The sequence below is a fragment of the Mus musculus genome, chromosome 1, assembly GCF_000001635.26.
Source record: "Mus musculus strain C57BL/6J chromosome 1, GRCm38.p6 C57BL/6J".
NCBI classification, from domain to species: Eukaryota; Metazoa; Chordata; class Mammalia; order Rodentia; family Muridae; genus Mus; species Mus musculus.
The window spans coordinates 183,253,392-183,276,111 of NC_000067.6; the positions used below are offsets into that span (position 1 = coordinate 183,253,392).

Here is a 22,720-nt window from a genome sequence, read left to right on the forward strand (position 1 = left end):
ATAGCCATCAGGAATGAGATCTGATGCCCTCTTCTGGTGTGTCTGAAGAGAGCAACTGTGTACTCACATACATAAAATAAATAAATCTTTAAAAAAAAAGAAAGAAAAAGAAATCCTTTAGCCCCTGCTTTACAGGTCTTTTACTTAAAGGGTTTACAAGTGTTACTATGTATCTTGTAACTGGGAAGCCTCCCTCAGGGACCGAGAGACATTCTGGAGAATATAGTCATTTGTAGAATAAGATGGCCTCCTCCAAAACTCCATGGGAAGGCAGGATCCTAGCTTGTATCATCCCTGGCTGATGCACACAGTTAATATAAGTTCCTGCCCAGCCACCGGCCTGTTAAGTCCTCTACTGTCCGTTCCCTCTAATGTGCCTCAATCAAAATGGCACTAAGTTCCTCCTCCTTCTTCTGTACATGTTAAAATAAGTCTCCCCTTTTCAAAGTGTTGCACAGCAGATCCTGCGAGGCACCTCCAAGTCTGATCTTAGGATGATCCTGAGCTGGATCAAATAAAAGTCTCCGAACAATGGAGTTCTATGCTCAGAGCAGGGAGCTAATTGAAAAGTGCTGACCAATATTACAGCAAAGGACTAGAACAGTAAAAGCCTTGAAGGATACCAGCAAAACCCAAGATATTGCTGGACTCATTGACTCTCAAAAGCCCTGGAAACCCCACTCACTAGCCAATCAGAGTGAACCTGCCTCCCATTTCCTGGTTAGCTAATTTTTCAACAAAGCTTTTTCCTTTGTCATAGTATTGGCTTCTCTGTACATGGGTGTATTTGTTTCCTTGCTCTGGAGTCATCCAGACAGGACTGAAGGATCTTCAGAATGGTTAAGCCCAATCAGTTCACTATCCCTTGTGTTGAATAAACCAATCATCTAAAGAATTATTAGTGTGGCTTAATAGATCATTATCACACCGGGCAGGGCCTGTGAGATAAGATATGTACACATGAAGCTCAGAGAAGGGAGAACATGTGTCTAAATTTGGGTGCAAGGAGGGGGAAGGGTATTCAAAGAAGTGACAGGCGATTGGAGTCTAGAATGAAAAGACTATTTCATTGCAGGTGATAGTCTTGATGGGAAGAGATAAGAGTTAGAAATCCCAAGGGGAGAAAGTATGCAGAGATTAAAAATCATGATATAAGACCACTTTCAGGGAGCAAGGAACTTTGCTGATTGAGATAGGAAAGAGAGATGAGTTAGGCATTGTCCAGACATAATGGTGAAGAATTTGACGTTGTACTCTGTTGCCATGTTGATCTTTGAAAATGATCAAGAAGAGAGACATGACAAGATTTACAGTTGAGAAGGAAGAGTCTTGTGTTCCACAACTAAAAGCAGTAATCAAAAAAATAGGCCCAGGGGCTGGAGAGATGGCTCAACAGTCAAGAACAATGACTGCACTTCCAGGGGTCCTGAGTTCAATTCCCAGCAGCCACATGGTGGCTCACAGCCATCTGTAATGGGGATGGCTCAGTGGGTAAAGCTGTTGCCATGAGGACCCCAGTCTGGAGCCCATGCAATCCCAGGCACAGCACTGTGCATGTGGAATCCCAATGTTCCTATGGTGAGAAGTGGGTAGGGGTGGAAGGATCCAGTATACTGAAGGGCTAGCTAGCCTGATGTATGCAGCAATGATCAACAAGAGACACTGTTTCAATATAGTGCACCAGTATCCAAAATTATCCTCTGACATCCACACATATGAAGTGGGACATGGGTACATCACACGCATATGCACAAAAATTAATTATACATATGTATATATAATGTATATATTATATATATATATACATATACATATATATGCCTGTCCATTGAAATGCGTTTTCAGCTATTGGAAAGAATAAAGCGTCACAATTTAGCATGGCAGCAAAGAGTCAAGTTTGTAGCTTGCACAGCAGCAGGAGTGGTGGCACCATTAGAAAGAGAAACACCCACCAGAGAGGCTGCTGGGAAAAATCAAAGCAAAATGTCTCCTAGCTCAGCATGTCACTTGTGTACCTGAAAACACCCATTTCCCAGAAATCCTCCTGTTTTATACAAGGGTAATGTTAGAATTGAAGTGCAGTTTATAAACTGTACAGCTTAGGACTTCTCAAAGTGGACTTCTTAAGCTGCTGCTTTCCGGGATACTATGTGCACAGCCCCTCTCGTCACAGATCCTTCTGGAAAGAAGAGTATACTTTATTTATCTGCCTTTTACAGCTCGCCAGTGCACATGAATGTGGGAAGGATAAGCATTTTTCACTTTGTTTAACCAGACTCCTCCAAAGATTAAGTTTTGGAGATTCCCCTTTTCATATTAAATGCCTTAATACCCAGAAGAAGATATCGAAGGTATAGTAACAAACACTAGATCAGATATCTGACATCGGGGGAATTCAATGACTTTTCTAAAAGCATGTGCACTCTGAGTAGCAGAGTAAGGGCTAGGATTACCACGACTGACTCCTTAGCCCGGGCTTGGCTGTCTCTAGGTTCCTGGTGTCTACAAAGGTGGCCTATGGGTCTTCACCAGCCAGAGTGCTGACTCTGGTTTTTCTGTCTTTCTCTGTCTCCTCTCTTCCACAATATGCAAGAAGTTCCTCCAAGTCCCCAAGATTTGTGAGGACCTTTAACTTCTCTTTTCCTAGCACTTCCCACCTGTCCACCAAAAGGACTAAAGTAGTCGCTACCAATATGGGGACAAGTTGCCAGGGAACCCTTCCATCTTAGCTTGACCTATGTTCCTAACCCACCCACTCTATGAACAAAGCTCTCTTTCTTTCAAATTTTTCTTTCAAAATCTTTCTGCCATAGGTAAACCCTCTGTGCATATTCTGACTCTATACTGCCTTCCTCCTTCTTGTAGAATCTGATCCCAGCAGCCAAGCATCCACACCATGATGGGATTCTCTGAACCAAGGTATGAAGATCTCCCCTTAGAATAGTGGAAACGGCTCTCCACAGACCCACCTTTCCTCATCACCTATTTCCCATACAGATCTAGGATCCATGTATAGACAGACGTAAGTAAACATTGAGAGGTATCCTGGTTGCTGTTGTTTCCTGTTGCTGAGATAAAATATTCTGAAAATAAAGCAACTTATGGGAGAAAGGGGATTATTTCAGTTTATAATTTTGGGTTACAGTCTATTATTGTAGGGAAGTCAAGGCAAAGCAGCAACTTCAAATAACTAGGCATATCACACCCACAGTCAAGAACAAAAGGAGCCGGGCGTGGTGGCGCACACCTTTAATCCCAGCACTCGGGAGGCAGGAGGATTTCTGAGTTCGAGGCCAGCCTGGTCTACAAAGTGAGTTCCAGGACAGCCAGGGCTATACAGAGAAACCCTGTCTCGAAAAACCAAAAAAAAAAAAAAAAGAACAAAAGGAAATGAATGAACACATAAACACACACACACACACACACACACACACACACACGACTGCTTGCAATCCATTTGGCTTCTTCATTGTTATACAGTTCAGGACCACCCCTGCCTAAGGAATGGTGCCACCCATAGTGAGCTGGACCTTCCCATATCAATTAACTTAGTTAAAACAGTCTCCTGCAGGCCAACCCAAGTAGGCAATCTGTCATTGAAACTCTTCTTTCTGGTGAGTCCAGGTTGTGCCAATTTGAAAATTAAAGTTACCACCATAGGAAGTGTTGAACATATTCTGTTTCCCACAAAAGTCATATTGTGGCTGGAGGGTAGAAATGTGAAGAGAAAGACTCCAAAGTGGACACATGAAACAAACAAGTTGGCAAAAGAAGACTGAAAACCCCTCTCCACTGGGGCTTTGTGTAGCGAAAAGAATATGTTCCCGCATAGCCCACGGCATACATATTCAAGAGAAAGTAGGCACCATGCAAATGACCTATGAGAGTCATGAGATTGTTGATGCAGGGCTTTTGAGCAAGTCTTTCCTAGCTCATTAGCACACTCTCATCTAAATTATCTTTCCTTTCCTTAATAAATTATCTCTCTGTCTATCACTAACCATCTGTCCTGGTGCAATTCTTTCTCCTGGGTCACAAGAACCTGGAAATTTCAGCCACTGTCCCTGGAGTCTAGACATACTCAATAACACTCAAAAGAATTGAAACAGAAATGCACATAGAAGAGAATTTTAATATACACTCTCGCTGCTCAGTGTTCTGCTTTAGTTATTGTCCTAGACACCAACAGAACCAGGGTAACACTGACAATCACTGATGCTGCCCTTGGGGGCCATCTTGCTTTGTCCCTGAAACTAAGACATTTCCACCAAGACAACTTAAGACAAATCTTTACCTTAAGATACATTTTTTTGCCCCAAATCCACTCAATTCTAAATAGAGTTTTGTCTGTACTGTCTTACCTTACATAGCTGGTCAGCCTGAGGGCAACTCTGATGAAAACATAAAGGTTGCAGAGGGGGAAAGGCCACTTTCATCTAAGGCATCCCCTGAGAATGCTTCACGGTTCTTTTCCCAGAAAATCATACTGCCGACTCAAAATAAATGAGATGGCCCGAACCAGGCCACCCCACTGGAGAAGAGCTTTGAATGGTATGCTCACACTGCATTTGGTTAACATCACTTGCTCCAGGAGACCTGTTCTTCTTAATCCTTCTCAGGACAAGCCATACAAACTAAGAAGCTGGAATTAAGATGGAAGTCTCTTGAATATTCACCAGGCCTTTCCTTGACAAGGCATTCTCCCCCGCCCGCTCCCCCAAATTCTGAGCATTCCCTTGTAGTCTCTGGTGAGGACTCCTGAGCCTGTCTTTTATCTTCTCATTGTCCCAAAGTAAGCTGGATGGGGACGGGGAGTTTGGAATTCATACTGTGTTCTACATACTTAATCTGCGAGCTGAGTGAACGCAGACCTAGGCTTTTCTTCATAAATATTAGAGTCTCTGGTGGTGTCACCTGGGGTGCCAAAGGGAGCCAAGATAAAGGGTTCTGTGCAATACTGGAAGAGTGTGAACACGTTTAAATCTAAGTCATATGAAGCAACATAAACAGAGCACAGAGCTGTTTCTGCAGGTTACATCATGGGAATGACAGGCCAACAGGCTGGTGGGGTTGCTCAGTGGTAACTTCTTTTTTTTGGGGGGGGGGTTGTTTTTTTTTTTTGTTTTTGTTTTTGGTTTTTCGAGACAGGGTTTCTCTGTATAGCCCTGGCTGTCCTGGAGCTCACTTTGTAGACCAGGCTGGCCTCAAACTCAGAAATCCGCCTGCCTCTGCCTCCCGAGTGCTGGGATTAAAGGCGTGCGCCACCACGCCCGGCTCAGTGGTAACTTCTTTTTTTTTTTTTTTTTAATATGTAATAAACATGGGTTTATTTCATAAATGCAAAAAGAAACATTCAAAGTAAATTAATTGGATTTATAATATTAACAATGCATAAATGTGAACTGTATGATCTTTTCAATAGATACATAAAAATATTTCTAAAAGTCTTACTGGGGTAGGTGACATGACTTTGATTGTAAAGGTGCTTGCTGAAAGTGGGAGAAATAGTTTTCCTTAGGGAAGAGCCCCTCCATTGTTTATTCAACTGCTGTGGCCCTGAAATTACATTATTTTAAATGTCTGTTTCTCAAGCGATACTAACACATATGAATAAATGAAGAATCATAGAATATATGTGTTGAGACACACAACAGATGTATGTATTTCTTGTGCTTTTTCTTTGGCTTTCGTTTTTCTGTTTGTTGTGTTTGTGTTAGTCTTTTTTTTTTTTTTTAACTTATCTTACTTCATTTTCTTTTCTTTTTTTTTTTCCATTTTTTATTAGGTATTTAACTCATTTACATTTCCAATGCTATACCAAAAGTCCCCCATATCCACCCACTCCCACTCCCCTGCCCACCCACTCCCCCTTTTTGGCCCTGGTGTTCCCCTGTACTGGGGCATATAAAGTTTGCAAGTCCAATGGGCCTCTCTTTCCAGTGATGGCCGACTAGGCCATCTTTTGATATATATGCAGCTAGAGTCACAGTGGTAACTTCTTAATGACTATTGAATGCCATCATATGATGAAACTATGTTCATCAGCGTTCTCCAGGGAAATAGACTCAACTCAACGGGATTTATTTAGAGGCCCTGGCTCATGTACTCATGGGCCTGGCAAGCCTAAAGTCTAGACAGCTGGTTAGTGGGCTAGAAATGCAGGTAACATTTCATCCTGTTGTTTTGTTTTGTTTTGTTTTGTTTTGTTTCCATATGTGTATCTAATGGATTTTGATCATACTTAACCTTTTCTTATCTGTCTTCCATCCCTCCCTCTGGACCCCTTCTTCCCCTGCCCCCCCCCCCAATCCCCCTCTTGTTTTCATTATGACCCACTAAGTTTAATTAGAGTCTACCCCTGAAGAAAAGCCACTCCTCGTCACCACAGCAGCTATTGATTTCTAAGAGCTCCTTGGATAGTGGGGACTCTTAGGTGTCCCTTCCCCCATCCATGCTAAGATGTTAACAGGCTTGATCGTGTGCAGGCCTTGTGCTGGTGACCAGAGTTGCTGCGACTTTGTAAGTGCACTACCCATGTCCTGTCTTTGAAGACACTTCCCAGCTCAACGTCCACATTCTCCAGCCTTTCTGTTCTTCTACCCCTCTTCTATGATGGTCTCTGAGCCTTGCAAACAGGAGTGCTCTGGCTGTCCTGGTGAGGACTGAGCACTCCACAGTAACTCAAAAACAAAAAAAGCAGCTCTCCTGCTCAAGGGCAGAACCAACCTGAAAGCACAAAGAAACATTAGAGGGCAGTTTGACAATGCTTACATGCTAAAGTTTTGAGACAGATCTTTTTCCCTCCCTCAAAACTCTAGTTTTGCTCCTCAAAAGCCTCCACTAACTGTCTTAGGCCCACCCAGACTATTGACTGCTATTACCTAGAGTCAACCAACTGTAGATGTTAACCATTGTCTACAGAATATCTCTACAACCTAGATTAGTACCCCAAAAATCTGGATCCTGTTCAGATGATACATGGAACTAAGGGATGAGTGGCCCAGTACTTCAGAAGCAGAGGCAGAAAGATCTTCAGTTGGAAGCCAGCCTAGGCTACTTGGTGTGGTCATTTCAAGAAAGATGCCTTGATTTACCAACCACCTCAGCAGCCAAAAAGGAAACTAGATATTTTAGTCAGTTGCCCCAAATTAGCATTTGTAGCTCCATATACAATTTCAGGAACCAATCTGCTTACAATTTGAAGAAGAACCAATACCAATATATTCTTCAGAGCCAACTTGCCTGCAGGAAGATGCCATCTTACTCGGACAATGAGACTTAAGTTTCCTTCATTATACCTGAAGACTATCATGAATATTTAATTTAAGGCTATTTCCTACAGAACTTTACTCAATTCTGAATAAAAATTTGTCTCTATTACTAGCCTCTGGGCAGCCTTGAAGAAAACAGATAAAATTCCAGAGAGAAATAACATCTACTTCCTTTCAAGTAATTTTTCCTAATAAAAATACTGCCCCTCGGAATAATCAAGATTATTGGGACCATGCTTTGCCCTCCCATTCTCAAGGTAAGCGATGCGGTGCTTCCTAGAGAGCTCCATGCTTTCCCATCTCTCCCTTGAGAAGCTATCTGCTATGCGTGCTCACTGGTGACAAAGCTCTGCAAGGTACCTGGGTATGAAAATGGTTAAAGGTTTGCCTGGGTTCGCTCTGCTACTGGTAGAAGAACTAATTATTGTTCTTACAGTTGGAAGTGGTGCAATTTGGCAGGGGATAGAAAATTTTTATGGGGATAATTGAAGGGCATCGTCACCAAGCAGCCTGCAAAGATGAAAAGGCTCAGCTCTTCCTGGCAGGACTGCTCACTCAGGGAAAGGCACTTGAATGATTTATGTTGGTGATAAAGGTTGGATGCCTGTGTGCATTTGTCAAGAGCTTCTCTGATCACCTTAGGCTTTCTCAATCGTTACTCTGAAGGTTAAGGTCTGGGTAGCTCAATCATTGGCAAACTAACCTTGATTTGCCTATGTTACACACAATAAAATATGTTGATAAATAATCTAAAATACCAACAATCAGAAAGTCATTTAAATTTAGATTAATCCAGAAGACTTATAAACATCAGATATGTACCTCTTACAGTTCTGGAAGCTGGAAATCTCTAGGTGTCAGCGTGGTCAGTGTATGGGACAATCCACATGATAGACCTTTTAACTGACTGATTCTGGCTTCTTATACACAAATCTTCTTAAGAGGGACTCACTGTAGCAACCTAATCATCTCCCAGGGCCCATCCCTAAAACAGTCACAGTGAGATTGAGGTTTTGACATTGAGTCCACACGGAAGCTGGATTTGTGGGAGAGGGGTGGGGACACATTAGTCCCATAGTTCAACTGACCTGCAAACACTCACTGACCTCAAGGGGAAGCATTCTCCTCTCTTCCTATAGAAAAGAAAGGTAGCATGTGGGAATGTTTGCTGGGCGGAGCTCACTTCCCCATACATCACATTCTGACTTATGCCTCAGTTACGTTTCTACTGCTGTGATAAAACACCATGATCGAGTAACTTACAAAATAAAGCGTTGAGTTGGCTTACAGTTTCAAAGGGTTCAAGGCATAGCAGCAGCCACAGCAGAGAGGGCATATCCTAAGACACAATTGAGAAGGAGAGCGAGACAGAGACAGAGACAGAGACAGAGACAGAGACAGACAGACACACACACACACACAGAGAGAGAGAGAGAGAGAGCAAGAGCGAGAGCGTGCATTGGGAAAAGAGTGAGGATTTTAAACCTCAGAACCTGCCTCCATGACACACCTCTTCCAACAAGGCCACACCTTCTAACTTTCCCAAACAGTTCTACCATCAGGGGACCAAGCATTCAAACAATATGATTCTACAGGGGCTATTTTCATTCAAGCCACCACAGCCTAGTTCCCTAGAACCATCAACAAGTATTTATTTGATTAGTGGATGGTTTTATTAGAAAAGTTTAAAAAAAAAAAAAACACTAAAGCTGAAAGAAAAAGAGCAACTAAATCAAGTATAAATTTTTGCTTTGATCTGACACCTGAGGCGTTTGTAGCCAGTGCTTAACTGTGAGATGTGGCCCCTGCTGCTATCCATAAAACCCTCAGATTGACTTCCCTTGAAGCTGAATAACAGAGCATGTCAGATAAAGAGCTAAGACTGCCTAGTGAGGACAAACTATTCAAACCCATGAAAGGAAGATTCTCACTCAGCTGCCTATTAATCAGTTTCTCCAGTGAAATGAAACCAATGGGATGGAATGATAGGTAGGTGGGAAGGTGGGTGGGTGGGTAGGTAGGTGTGTGTGGGGGGTGGGGGGGTAGGTGAGAAGGTGGGTGAGTGGGTGAGAGGGTGGGTGAGTGGGTGGGTGGGTAGGGAGGTGGGTGGGTAGGTAGGTAGATGTTATTATGGGAAATTAAATAGATATTATTATGGAGAAAGGGCTCATTTGATTACAGAAGCCAAGAAATCACACAGTCTGCCACCTGCATCCTGGGATTTCAGGAAAGTCAGTGGTAGAACAGATCAATCTGAGTCCAAAAGCCCGAGAATGGTGTGAGATGGGACAAGCAGTGACCTAGGTCTCAGTTCAAGGGCTGAGAGTGGGCTGGGGTGGGCAGTGGATGTCCCCAAACCCCAGGCCAGGAGCACAAGAAGAACCAAGGTGTCGAAGATCAAATAGAAGACAGCAGCAGAAGAAAATTCTCCATCCTGGACATTTTTATTCTATCAGGCCTTTGATGGAATTATGGGGTGCCACCCCTGACACCCTTGCACTGTACGTAAGTGCTGGTCTCACTGAAACAGCATCACAGCCAGGCCCATCAACTTGGCACATCGCCAATATTAAAAATTATAATCGACACCATGACTCTAGTGCCTAATTGTGGCTAAGTGGCTTTCCTCGATTTTCATATAAACTATCCACAGCATGAATCTGTTGGAATCATTTTGAGTCCCCTTTCCTGAGAATCATCTTCACGGAGCAAAAGGCCCTACTTCTGCATTACTACGATATATCTACCTCCTTGGACCTAAACTTAGGGATTGACAGAGGAGAGCTATCCAGAATCTGCTGTATGTTTGGAGTTGGAGCTGAGGTCACTGGTTAGAGGAATTGGAAAATGAATTGAGCGTTCTTCTGTCTCCGTGCAGAAGAGACACAGAGGGCACCTGCTTTGGTAGTTTCTTATCAGACTGCTCTAGACACGGTGGAGACTTCTCTTGGAGTCCATGAGATACCTCAGTATCCTTCCAGAATCAATCCACTGACTATAGCTTCTTTTGACAAACCAGTTTTAGACCTGAGAACACTGACACGTTAAGTAACTTCCACGGGGATGGTGGGTCATAGAGTCAGTAAAGCTGAAAGAAACCAGGGTCGTATTAATTCACTGACCTACCGCCCATCTGTGCCACCAAAATAAAATGCTTTCCTTTCTGGGCTCCTTGGGGCGGGGGTAGGAGGGAGAGGAGTGTCGCACCTCATATACAATTAATCACAACAATGTAGATTGTTAGTAAAGAAGCATAAGTAGAGGGGACAGAACTCATTCGCAGTGGAGATATTCATCACCAGGGCTTAGTTCTCCACCAAGCCTCTGTTTCAGCATCACCACTTGAAGGGATCCCAAGATCAGGAAAGTGTTTAACACTGAGCCAGCACATGGAGACTTCCTGCCTGGGCAGGCGCCTACACAGACAATGTAAGGCTTTGGAATCATCTGTTTGCGACTTATCTTACCCTGATATATTCAACTAACTACACCTTCTGCTCTCGCTCTGTCCTTGATTTCATACCAAACTAACTCCAACTCCCTGCTTCTCTCTGAGCTGTGGTTTCAGTCACATTGCGTCAGAGAGTCTTGTGATTCTGTGGGTTCCCCGGTTCTGCGGCATGGCTCATTTGTTCCATGTAAGAGCAGGAGGTCACTCATGTGGCTACATCCGCTGGGACCTTGGTTGGAGCTAGGTTCTGAAAAAAAATGGTCGGTGTTTCTTTCTCAGAAATCTCTTTTCATATGGCTTCTCATGACTCCTAAGTCTGGCTTCTTAACAGCCTGGAGCTTTCCAAGAGATCAAGCCCTCACATTCAAATGTGTTCAGAGCTTCAGAGCAGCGCGCATTTGCTGCTATCTCATTGGCCAAAGCCCGTCACCAGTGAGAGTCAGTGTGGGTGGAGCTATCCAAGGGCCTGTGTCCCAGAAGGCATGGATGCTGGGTGACTGTGAACAATGTGACTGTCTACAGAAGCTAGTAAGTGTGAACAGCAAATATTTATAGTATCTGTTTTCACATGTTATCTCGTTTTGTTTAACAATGACACATGAGGACATAAACGTCACACGTGTTTCCCAAAGAAAGAGGCTGTAGACCTTACATCTAGATACCTAAAATTGTGCCAAGGAAATGTTAGTAATCCCCCTCCCCCAAAAAAAAAAAAAAAAACAGATAGGAGCCTATCTGATGCAACTCACAGCAGGGTCTTTTATTCTATTTGAGCTAGCTCCCCCACCCATCAACGCACCACAGTCATGCAGGATGGTTTTGGTGGTGGGGGAGCCTCAAATGTCTATGGGGCAAGGCTTTATAGTAAGCAGCAAGCAGGGAATACATGTGCAAGCATCTCACTGGAAGCTGCTGTGGCTTTTAACATAATTGGCTGGTGCTGGAGTCAGATCATAACCTTAACTTCTGCTCTCCTCTGCTTTGGTGGTCATTAGGCAAGGGTGTGCCTGTAACCTGGGGTGCAGGTTTGTTGGAGGATTAACCTCGTGATACTGGTCTTGAGTGTGAAACCTGGAGGCGCTGGTCTTGTTGGGCATTAGCCTAGAGACTGGAGCTAGGCTCAGGCTCTGTTGGGGGTGGGGGTGGGGGGCAACTTGGAAACTAATGCTAGGGACCAGCCTGTTAGTTTACCTGAGTTCAAACTTAGGTCAGGTTCTCTAAAATGGAGTCTGAATTTAAAAACTTTGGCATCTCAAAATCACATAGGCAGCTAAGTGAAGAGGCGAAGTCATACTCAGGACTACTGGAAGTTCCATGTTTGATCTTTTAGGATTTGGGGTTTGGTTTTTGTTGTTGTTTGTTTGTTTGTGGTATCAAGAATTGAACATGAGATCTGTTCTAGGCAAGTGTTTTACTGATTAACATTCATAGCCTTTTTTCCAGACTTTGAAAATTCAACGACAACAAATTTTAAAAATCTGTTTAAAGGGGCTGGAGAGATGGCTCAGTGGTTAAGAGCGCTCAACTGCTTTTCCAAAGGCCCTGAATTCAATTCCCAGTACCCACACGGCAGATTACAACTGTCTGATGCCATCTTTTGGTGCACAGATGTACATGCAAAGTACCCATATGCCAAAAAATACATTAAAAAAAAATCAATTGTTTTAAAAATCTATTTAAAATGTTGTTGTTAGTTTTAATTGGTAGCTTGAAGCACTCTAGAATCACCTCGGAAGGGAGTCTCTATGAGGAATTAGAGATTAGGTTGGCCAGTGGGCACGTCTGTGAGACATGCACCTAACCTGCCTAAGGTGGGGAGACCTGCCCTTAAGGTGGGTGTCATTTTCACGGGCTGGTTCCCGGAGTTATGGACAGAGCAGGCTGAGCACTGCATGCATGCCTCCATTGCTCTTGTCTCTCTCTCTCTCTCTCTCTCTCTCTCTCTCTCTCTCTCTGAGGACGTCACGTGACCTCTTCTCAGATACTACACAGTGTCGCAGGACAGGAGGCGTTGGAAACGTGAGCCAGTCTGAGCCTGGGAGCTCAGTGCGACCACAGGGCTTGATTACCAGGTGAGAGAGAGCACTCTCCCATCCCGTTAACTTCTGGGTAGTCCCTACAGGCTTCCGTACCTGAATACTTGCTCTCCAGCTGGCAGGGCTGTTTCAGGAGATTGTGGTAATTTTACAACTGTAGGCCTAGCTAGAGGAAGTGGGTCGCTGGAGGATCAGCCAGCTTCCTGTTACTTCTACTTCCTGCTTCACTTGCTTGTAAACGAACAGCCCCACACTCTCACTGCTATGGCGCCAAGGACCACCAAGCCTTTCTGCTGCCGTGGGTCCTGTGAATCTAAATAAACCCTTCCTCCCTTAAGGAGGATTGCTTCTGCCAATGTCCAGTTATAGCAAGCAGCAGTCTAACTAGCAAACACCCTTCTGGTCTGAGAGCCCTAGGTGCCCTGGGCAGGGCTTCACCTACCTTAGTTTGTATTTTCTGATACTCCTTTAGCACCTACTGGTGTTTGGGTTCAGTCAGACCAAAGAAAGCAGCAAATCTTCCACCGAGGAGCTCACAAGCCAAAAGGCAGAATATGCATCGAAAAGAACGGAATCAGTGACTGAAGCTGACCGTCAGCCACGGTGCCAAGAGTCTATAAACTTGTTTGCAAATAGCCTGTTATAGCGCACTGAGCCTCTGGACTAGCCAGGACCATACGAGTGTACGGTTATGTCCAGGAAATTTTTATCCTCCTAAGCCAAAGCCCCCCCCCCCCTGAAAACCACTGCAGACTGTTTCTCCATGGTCTCATCCCACAGACTTCTTGTTATCTTTTATTTGACCTACATTAGAGCTAAGGCAAGAACCTAAATATGGCGACTCCTTCCTCCTAAGTCACATCAAGGTTTTCTAACTCGAGCATAGAACTCAGGTCAGTATGTTATGATCAGGGTTGGATTTGGCTCCCCAGTGGAACTTCCATAGAACTGTCCCTTTGCCATTGAGGAAGCCTCAGTCCACCTGACTGAATCACCGCCTGATTGGTTTCAGTGTAACATAAAGACTCCCTGGTCACTGTTATGGCCCACAGCCTGCCTCAGCTAATCAGACTCTCATAATTCTCTTAGAATCTTCACTTTATGTCAGCGTTCCTGAGTCTCCCGTGTCCCTGGTCCCTGAATTGTTCCTATCCTGACCACTGTGAGCACAAATACAATTCTGGACATGTTTACTAGTCCATATTATTCACTGAAAATCAAATCCCATGCAAACATCGCCATTTGTCTTTGTGTGGCAGAGTCCAGCTCAGCACAGGGCAAGCGGTCATGTGGTCGGCATCCACTAAAGCCTTTTTAATGTGTGAGTAAAGGTACGTTTATGAGAGCCACATTGTATCTTTTCTCAAAATTCTAACGTAAAAAGCAATTTTTTTTTTCTCCCTATCACATTCACAAGCCGGAGGGTTAGCAGGAAATTAGCCTTTCAACTTTTGCCAATTGGGTTCAAAAGAAAAGAAGCGAAAGCAAAACAAATCGAGTCTATGTGTGCAAGTAACCAGATAAGCCACTTGTTACGTCCCCAGGAGGGACCGATAAAGTTCATGGCATTGAAAAGGTCAGCTCAGGAACTTTGGGAAGGGAGACCTTGGGAAGGGAGACCTTGGGAAGGGAGACCTTGGGAAGGGAGAAGCTAATTAACATTCCTCAGACCACACAGGGGTGGGGAGGGGACCGACCTGCAGGTGGGGACACCTTCCTCAGGACGGACCATTGCCCACCTTCAGACAAGGGAAGTCCTTGCCACCTCATTCCCTAAAGACCAATAAGTTTAAAGGGCACACTGTTTTGCCAATCATATTGTGCCTAGTTGCTGATGCTCTGTTCTGCCCTTGGAAACCATATAAAAACTCGCCAGAGGTTGCCACCTCTCCTTTGGGTCTGGGGCGACCCCAGTACACTGAAACAATAAATTGCTCTTGCTTTTGCATCAATTCCAGCTCTGTATGGTTCACTCAGGGGGTCCCTTGTAAGCTAAGGCTTGACAGAGTCTTACAGTATATTAGAGTAACCATGATGGGGGAACTTAGAACTGGGCCATACAATATTCTGTTTTTAAAAACCTGAATGTGTGTTCAGATGAAGAATAAACTCAGGATTGTTAGCTTCTACTTCTTGCATCCTTCACTTAAGACAGAGGAATGTGACAGGGTTTGCGAAACTTAGAGAGTGACAGTTAGAGCAATGGCAGGAACTTTCAATGAAGAAAAATTGGGACAAGATAAGAAAAAGATGTGCATCTCTGCTCTCATGCGGCTCAGTCTTCAGGGGCTGATACAGACCTGTAAACATGCCTAGAACCATAATTCCTGTTCATAGTTGCTGTAATAGGAACAGCACAGGGACTGAGGACAGGGCGACTCGGTCATGACAATGACTGGCAAGTAAGTCTTCAGGTGACATTCAAATAATGGTGGAGTGATACGGGTCAGATGGAAGGAGCATTCAAAGAATACGCTTTCCACAATGGTGGAAGGCAGTGATGCTGACGTTACACGGGAGAGCCAGTCCCATCCTAGAGAAGAGCAGACGGCAGAAACAAGGACCTGTCTGGAGGGGCGAGGCTCCATGTCTGTACTGCAGTTAACTCATGCACTTAGAAGTGACCAGGTAGCCATTTCTGAATCCTGGGAAGTGGATGAAACAGCTGAAAGTCTCATCTATCTTGGGGAATTAATTAACACATAGTTCAGACAGCAAGAAAAGAAACAAACCTTAGCGGTACTTACTAAAAAGTGAATTGCGTACAACTCATCCTGCCCCACACCAGAAGTGTGACTCCATGAACGTTCAGACTGAAAAACTAAAGAGAAATCAATTTTGGATAATTAATAACAAGTGGGCAAAGGCGTGTGCCCCTAAGCCTGACAACCTGAGCTCCGACCCCAGACCCCATGTGGTAGAAGAAGAGAGCTGAGTCCTGCAAGCTGTCCGCTGGCCTCCACACTCACACCGAGACATGTGTGCTCTCAACCCCAACAATAAATAACTGTGATCAAAATTTTGAAAAAGTATTACTCTCAGGTGACTGGAGATTCCTTGAGATTTCAAAATGTATTATAATATTTAATTTTCTCTTTTGTCAGTGAGAAAACTAATTGATGGCTGTCAACTGATGCCTGTATGTGATCTAGAAAGTAATCGTAGAGGCCAAACTTAAGATAAAGCCACATTTTCTCTATGATTTACCGGGATCAAGTCTCTCATTTACTCCCCTCCTCCCACTGATACTGCTATGCTGAGCTTACAGGGCCATGTGCTGAGCTCTGCTCCCCGTCTTTGTCTTCCTCTGGGCTGTATTCTTCCATGATGTCTCCATCAGCAAAGTAGATAATCCTTTTGGGAGTGGTGTTCTTACAAGATCCACTCAGTTCTGATTCTAACCGCTGGAAAAGGTCTTCCTCCACAAGGGATCACCTGGTTAGTTGAAAGCAGGATGCCCGAGGACAAGTTGCTCAGGGCAGCGTTTATATAGAGCCAAGAGGTTTCTGGTTGTTTTCAATCAAGGTAAAGGCCGACTGCAGAGGCAGTCATGTCAGCAATCTTGATTCTTCACATCTGTGGGGAATGGTGAGTCTGCATCAGAATCAAAGAGATTCAGTTAGTAAAAATGGGATATTGGATGTTTGGACAAAATGTTTCAGCATGGTTGCCCGATAATTTAACCACTGTAAACCCCACAGCTACTGGTGAGAGGGAGCCCATTGGCCATCAAAGTTTCTCAGTCATTCTAGTTTATACTGAGGGGTGTTACAGGGTGCATTTAAAAGCACAGACTCTGCACAGACAAGAGAAGAAATTTGCAAAGCCTGTTTCAGTAAAGAACTAATGTAGAGTTACTATAATTCAGTAGGTAAAAGTTAATTCTTGCACTGCCAAAAGATTTTAGCAAACTACCAAAGATGAGTTACAGATAGCAAACACATGAAAGGATGCTCATGTCACTAATCAGTTGCTAACTGCATATCGAAGCCTAACAAAATATCATAATATGCCCATTAGAATGGTTAAGATTTAAAATCACTAACAACACTAGGTATTGGGTGGTATGTGAGACAGCTGGATGTAGACATAATGTTTTTGACACTGTGTAAAGATTATCCTTGTGTTAGTCAAATGCTGATTTCTCTGCCCCCCCCCCCCCCATATCTGGTTGCAAGATGACATGGCACTGTAATGCTTATTCTGAGGGTCTCCTATTTCAAGTTTGTGTAGACATTGCTCCCCACCTATTCTCTGACTTGTCAACAAAAGTTGATCAGCCAATGACTGGGCAGAAGAGAGAATAAGGCTGGGATTAGTCAGCCAGGAGAAAGGGGGGGGGAGGAAGGGGAGGAAGAGGAGGAGAGGATTAAGCCAAGAGGAGGATCAAGAAGAGAAAACAAGGAAAAGCACCTGAAGCCCAGAAAGCCAGACCAAAACTAAAACACAAGTATGAAATGGAAACTTAGGACTCTTTGGAAAGTCGGTTGGATGGTGTTTTGCTGGGGAAAACAAGTGAAGGGAAGTTTCGTTAAAGTAGACACAGATGTGAAAGGCTAAGGCAGTCTCATGAAGGAACGTTTTGCTGAAGCAGACACAGGTGAGAGGATGTTCTGCTAAAGCAAGCATGTGAAAGGATACGTGATGAAGGATTCTTTGCTAACAACACGCATGTATTGGTCCGCCTTAACATTGTGTAGTTGAGCTCCATTTGTCAGGACTCCATAGAGAGAAACTCAGTAAAAACTTCTGGTGGTGTGCTGCAGTTTCTTGCCACTTCCGGAGACTTGGGCTGACTGGATGCCCGTGCTGAGGCAAGGCACGTGGAGGACACGTGATGTTTGGAGGGTATAAATTGGACTCCACAGAGTGTCAGAGACAGTTTGGCTTGCTGGCACAGCTAGCTATGCAATGCTTGTGGGTCTCAAGTCTTCAATGGTCTTCATTTCCCTGAGAGGGGAATAGCCTAGAACTTTTTCTGGTGTTTCTCTGGGTCCCTCCTGCTGACTTGAGCCAAGGCTGAGGCCTGGCTATCTCTGCTAGGTCATGTCACTGCTGTGGCTAACCTGACTCTACTGAACTGAACTGCTGGTATATCTGTGAAGTGTTTGCAAGTGGATGGAGCTGCTGCTGCCTGCAACTGCCAACTGCCAGACAACACAGACAGGAGTAGCTTCAAAGAAACTGTCTAAACAGGTCCACTCCCCCTGTATCCTTTATTTTCCACTACCTCTGGTGGGTGGTGGGCTACAAGAGAGGGTTTAAGAACCTCATTAAAAATAGGATTTGAAAAAGTTACACAAGTATCTCAGGGATTTTGGCTGGGAGGTAGCCAGATTAGCTCAGCAGATTAAAATAGATTAACTGCCCAGTTATTGAGCCATTAAGCTTATCAAGTAAATCTTATAGTCTCTGTCTCATTCATGGAAGCTAGCCAGGAATAAATAAAAAGTGCTATTTTAGCTGGGCAGTGGTGGCATTGCACACCTTTAATCCCAGCACTTGGGAGGTAGAGGCAGGCAGATCTTTGAGTTCGGGACTAACCTGGTCTACAGAGTGAGTTCCAGGACATCCAGAGCTACATAGAGAAACCCTGTCTCGGAAAAACAAACAAACAAACAAACAAACAAAAGTACCATTTTTAAAATTACTTTTCCCACTGGAGAACTCTGTATTGCTCGAGAGGAGGTGCTACAGTTCAGATTTGGAACATTTCCCAAAGACCCAAGTTATTCAGGTCCCCAGCCTGAGGGGCTACAAACAAATGGCAGAGCTTTAGGAGGTGGGGTCTGGCAGATGGAACTGGGTTCACGTTATGCCACCAGCAAGGCCAGAGTTCTAGAACGTGTGGAAGACAGACGTGCTAAATTCACCTTCTGAGGCAGAGTGTCAGAACACTGAACCTTCAGGAATCACGGAGGAGACCCGAGGGGTCCACCTGTTGTCCCTGACTGAGTGCCAGCATGTTACGAAAGAGTGTCAGGTAAATGACAGGAAGGCAGGCTACAGCGGGCACCTGATGAATAAGTCAGCATTTAAATTCATGAAGACCAACAATATCTAAAGCATGACAACACTGAACACGTAAAAATACAGGCCATGAGAAACACAATAAGTTCTATGACAAGAAAATAAAACAGTTTCAGAAGTTAATTCACATGATCTGATTTTCTTTCCTTGCTGTAACTAGTTCTCTTTGGTGTTCTCAGCACGGCCACATTTGATGCTAGAAGCTGTCCCACAAACGATAAATTAATTGCACTCATCTGAGGCCAAGATGAGGCCCTGTGTGTGTGTGTGCTGACCCAGAAGTGGTCTTGTGTTTCTCTTATAGGGTAGGACATGTTTGAATTGTGGGAGGGTTGCTCTATTTACATGGTCAGCATTGGCCAAATCTGGTGGCTCCCAAACTTGACTTTGTATTAAAATCACCTGGGTCTTGATGAAAGTTCCAAAGAGATGCTCTGCAGGCTCCTTGGATCACAGCCCCAGGGGGAGGGTCCCAGGCCCCTGAATTCTGCAAAGCTGCCCGGGTAGATGATCCTAGCTTGCAGGCTAATGTATGACCAGTGTGTGTCATAAGGAGAGTGGGAAAAGAAGTAACTTTCAAATGTAAACAAAGATATGTGGGCATGATGAGGTGGTGGGTTACAGAAAGCTTAGACTTCAGGCCAGTTCTAGAACATTCTGTGCATTTTCTAGGACGGTTCCTCACCTTTTACTTGTGAGCCCCGCCCCTTCAGCCTCATCACAAACTAAAAAGCTTTAACATACGAAGGATTAACTAGGGCTTAATGGTCTGCATGTAGTCAGCTCATTCCCCTTAAGGCCACCGAAATCCATCTCTTTCCAGATGATCCTAACTACACATCCAGCCCAGCACAGCTTGTCCTCTGTGTACCACAGGCTGCCGACAGCTGTTGACTCTGTAGAAAATACTAGTTTCAGTTCTTTGTAACAATGGTGTTCTGCATTCACCAGACAATCATTGGTTTGGGAGCTGCTGCTTCTTCTTCTTTTTTTTTTTTTTTTGGTAATTTTTTAAAATTAAAGTATTTATTTACATTTACATTCCAAAAGGTGCCCTCCTTCGTTGTCCCCCGAGTTCTTCACCCCACCCCACCCCCACCTCTGAGAGGGTGTTCCCCTCTCTGCCACTTGTTAATTCAGAAGGCTCCTAGGGAGCCTAAGGTTGGAGGGAAGACCTGGTAGTTCACAGCTGACTTAGAGAAGGCTTTTCTGCCACCTAATGGGCATTTGAAAACATGCCATACAGAATTCATCTTATTGAACATTGTGCCTGTCTTACAGCTTAAAACTGATTTTTGAACATCAATATTTCTCTTTACACCAATTCCTAGGTCAAATACTTCATGTACCAAACTTTTTAACCCTTTCAATTCTTCTGAAGATCTTTTCTTGTTTCTTAAAAACCTGACTCTTAGGTGATCAAGGGTGCTCCCAGATACACAATGTAATCAGCCGGCCCTATCCTGTGTTCAGCTGCCTTTTTTTTTTTTTTTTTAAGATTTATTTTTTTTTATTATTATATGTAAGTACACTGTAGCTGTCCTCAGACACTCCAGAAGAGGGAGTCAGATCTCATTACGGATGGCTGTGAGCCACTATGTGGTTGCTGGGATTCGAACTCCGGACCTTTGGAAGAGCAGTCGGGTGCTCTTACCCACTGAGCCATCTCACCAGCCCTCCAGCTGCCTTTTCATTATCCCCTTTGGCTCTGTGGCTTAAATACTGTCTAAACTCAGATGACTGTGGGGTTTATGTATTCCACATCAGGCTTTTGCTTTGGCTATATTTCACAGAGCCACCTCCTTGCCATCTTTTCTTGGATGTCTCAATCCTGGTTAGACTGAATCAACACACACATACATACACACACACACCACATAACACAATCTACCCTGCTTGTCTTGCTATCTCAATATATGACAATTCTATCCCTATAGTATTGGCCATTCTTGATTCTTTAACCAAACCTCATATTAGATATATCAAGAAATTATCTTGTATATTTCCAGAACACTAAGAATTTCTGCCATTCAACTGTCCCACCCTGGTCTACACACCTGTATTATTTGTAAAGGTCTCCTTAGGCTTCCTATATAGTCTAGACTTAAAACAGCAACAACAACAACAAGCAGCCAAAGTTGTTCAACTCTTTGGTCCTGTCACTCCTGTATAAACCTCTCTAGGGGATCACTCAAGTCAAAGCCTTACAATGTCAAACCTTACAATGGCTTCTGGGACTGTGGTCTGACCTCTTGTGCTTTTGTTATGGCAGTCTTGTTGGGGCATGACCTGGATGTTGTCTTGAAACCACAGCAAGTGTGATCACCTGCACTTTACCCTCACATGACTGACGTTCTCCTGCGGAGGGAGTGAGGATGGTCATTGAACTCCATGCCTGAGACTCCAGCCCCACCCCCATGCTCCTTGCCCACAGCTGCATGCAGTCCTGCCCTGGCTGCACATCCCAGGAGGTACAGGCTACATGGGTGGAAGGCTGACTGACCTGAGGACTCCGGTCCTCCTTAAACTGTATATTTTTCTTTCTTTCTGCTCCCTTGCTTTTCACAAATCTGCATCAAGAGTAAACTCTAGTAATCACACACCCAGCAGAGTAAATATCAGGTCACAGTGAAGACTCTCCTCCACCAAATCTTGATCTAACCTTTCAGTTTAGTCTCAGGCATGTCCTTAGGACAAGGGCAGAGAGCAACCACATGCTTTGCCAAAATCTCACGAGAACGCTTTCTATCCCAATTGCTAATATTCTTCTCTAAAACCTGAGTTAGACCTCCAGTCCCCATTATCCCCAGAACTACTGTCCTCTGAGCTCCTAACCTTTGCTCAGTGTCCAACTGATTTTATAGTTCAAAATAAGTCTTCCACATTCTTCAAAACAAACAACAAACATGGCTAGGTTTGTGTGAGCAGTAGCCCACTCTAGAGTCCTAACTTCTGGCTTATTTTTCTATTGATGTGACAAAACATCACAGCCAAAGGCAACTTATAGAAAACATATGAATTAGGCTTCCTGGTGGTTAATCTACATCATAGCAAACACATGGTAGAACGCTGGGGCAGGAGCTGAGAGCTCACATCTTGATTCAGTTTGAAGTCTGAAGCTTGTATCCAATGAAACACCGCCTCTAACAAGGCCATACCCCTTAATCCCAAAGTTTCACCAGCTGGGGACCAAATATCACATAAGTGAACCTATGGGGGCATTCTCATTCAAACCACAGCAGGTGATGTTTTTCCTAGTTTGCTGCTGTCATCTTCTGCCCAGTGACATTCGTGTCCTGATGTATGGCTGGAACTCAGCATTCACTTAATGAATCATGCGATTAAATTTAGTGAGTATGGAAGGAACTATGTAATGAATTACAAAATACAAACTTGCAAGTTTTTTCTGTTTTTAAACAATCTTAGTATTTTTCTTGTTATCTATAATCATTTCAGTTTATTTATACCAAGAAAGCTCATGCTGGCTTCTGACTTGAAGGAGGAAGGCATCTCACCAACAGTCTGTTACTACTCTCTTGGTACTTACCATCATGTTTGCAAATGGATTGGGTTACAACAGCAAAGAACCAGCATTGGGTAATTTACACAGGAACTATCCAACCCTTTCCAGCCTCCACTGTTCCCAATTCACGATGCTGTGTAGGGGTCTAACCTGTGCTGAGCACAACCTCATAGAAGGAACTGGAGCTGTGTGTGCACAGCAGTCAGTGAGAATGCACAACAGGGACAAATCCCGTGTAAGCCACCCACTGCCACTCCTCAGGACCACGGGTCACCTGGGATGATCTTGCACCTTTATCTTCAGTAGTAACGGTGTGCAGTTATGTGCCTGTTTCTGGGCATTTCCCAATGTTTACATCATGGTAGATAATGCATGTCATTGTCGGACACCCTGGAGGTGCCCAGCCCTG

At 44.1% G+C, this 22,720-nt stretch overlaps 1 protein-coding gene and 1 pseudogene across 1 annotated transcript; one reads left to right on the forward strand and one right to left on the reverse strand.

Annotated features, from left to right (window-relative positions):
* Window positions 1–908: 908 nt before the first annotated feature.
* Fam177b (family with sequence similarity 177 member B) lies at window positions 909–22,341 on the reverse strand. Its single transcript, XM_030244966.1, is given in 6 exon segments — window positions 909–938; window positions 13,201–13,334; window positions 13,917–13,918; window positions 15,506–15,579; window positions 16,025–16,177; window positions 22,336–22,341. Coding segments are annotated over 6 exon segments (399 nt in total).
* Gm34287 (predicted gene, 34287) lies at window positions 13,139–16,177 on the forward strand (annotated as a pseudogene).
* Window positions 22,342–22,720: the final 379 nt, after the last annotated feature.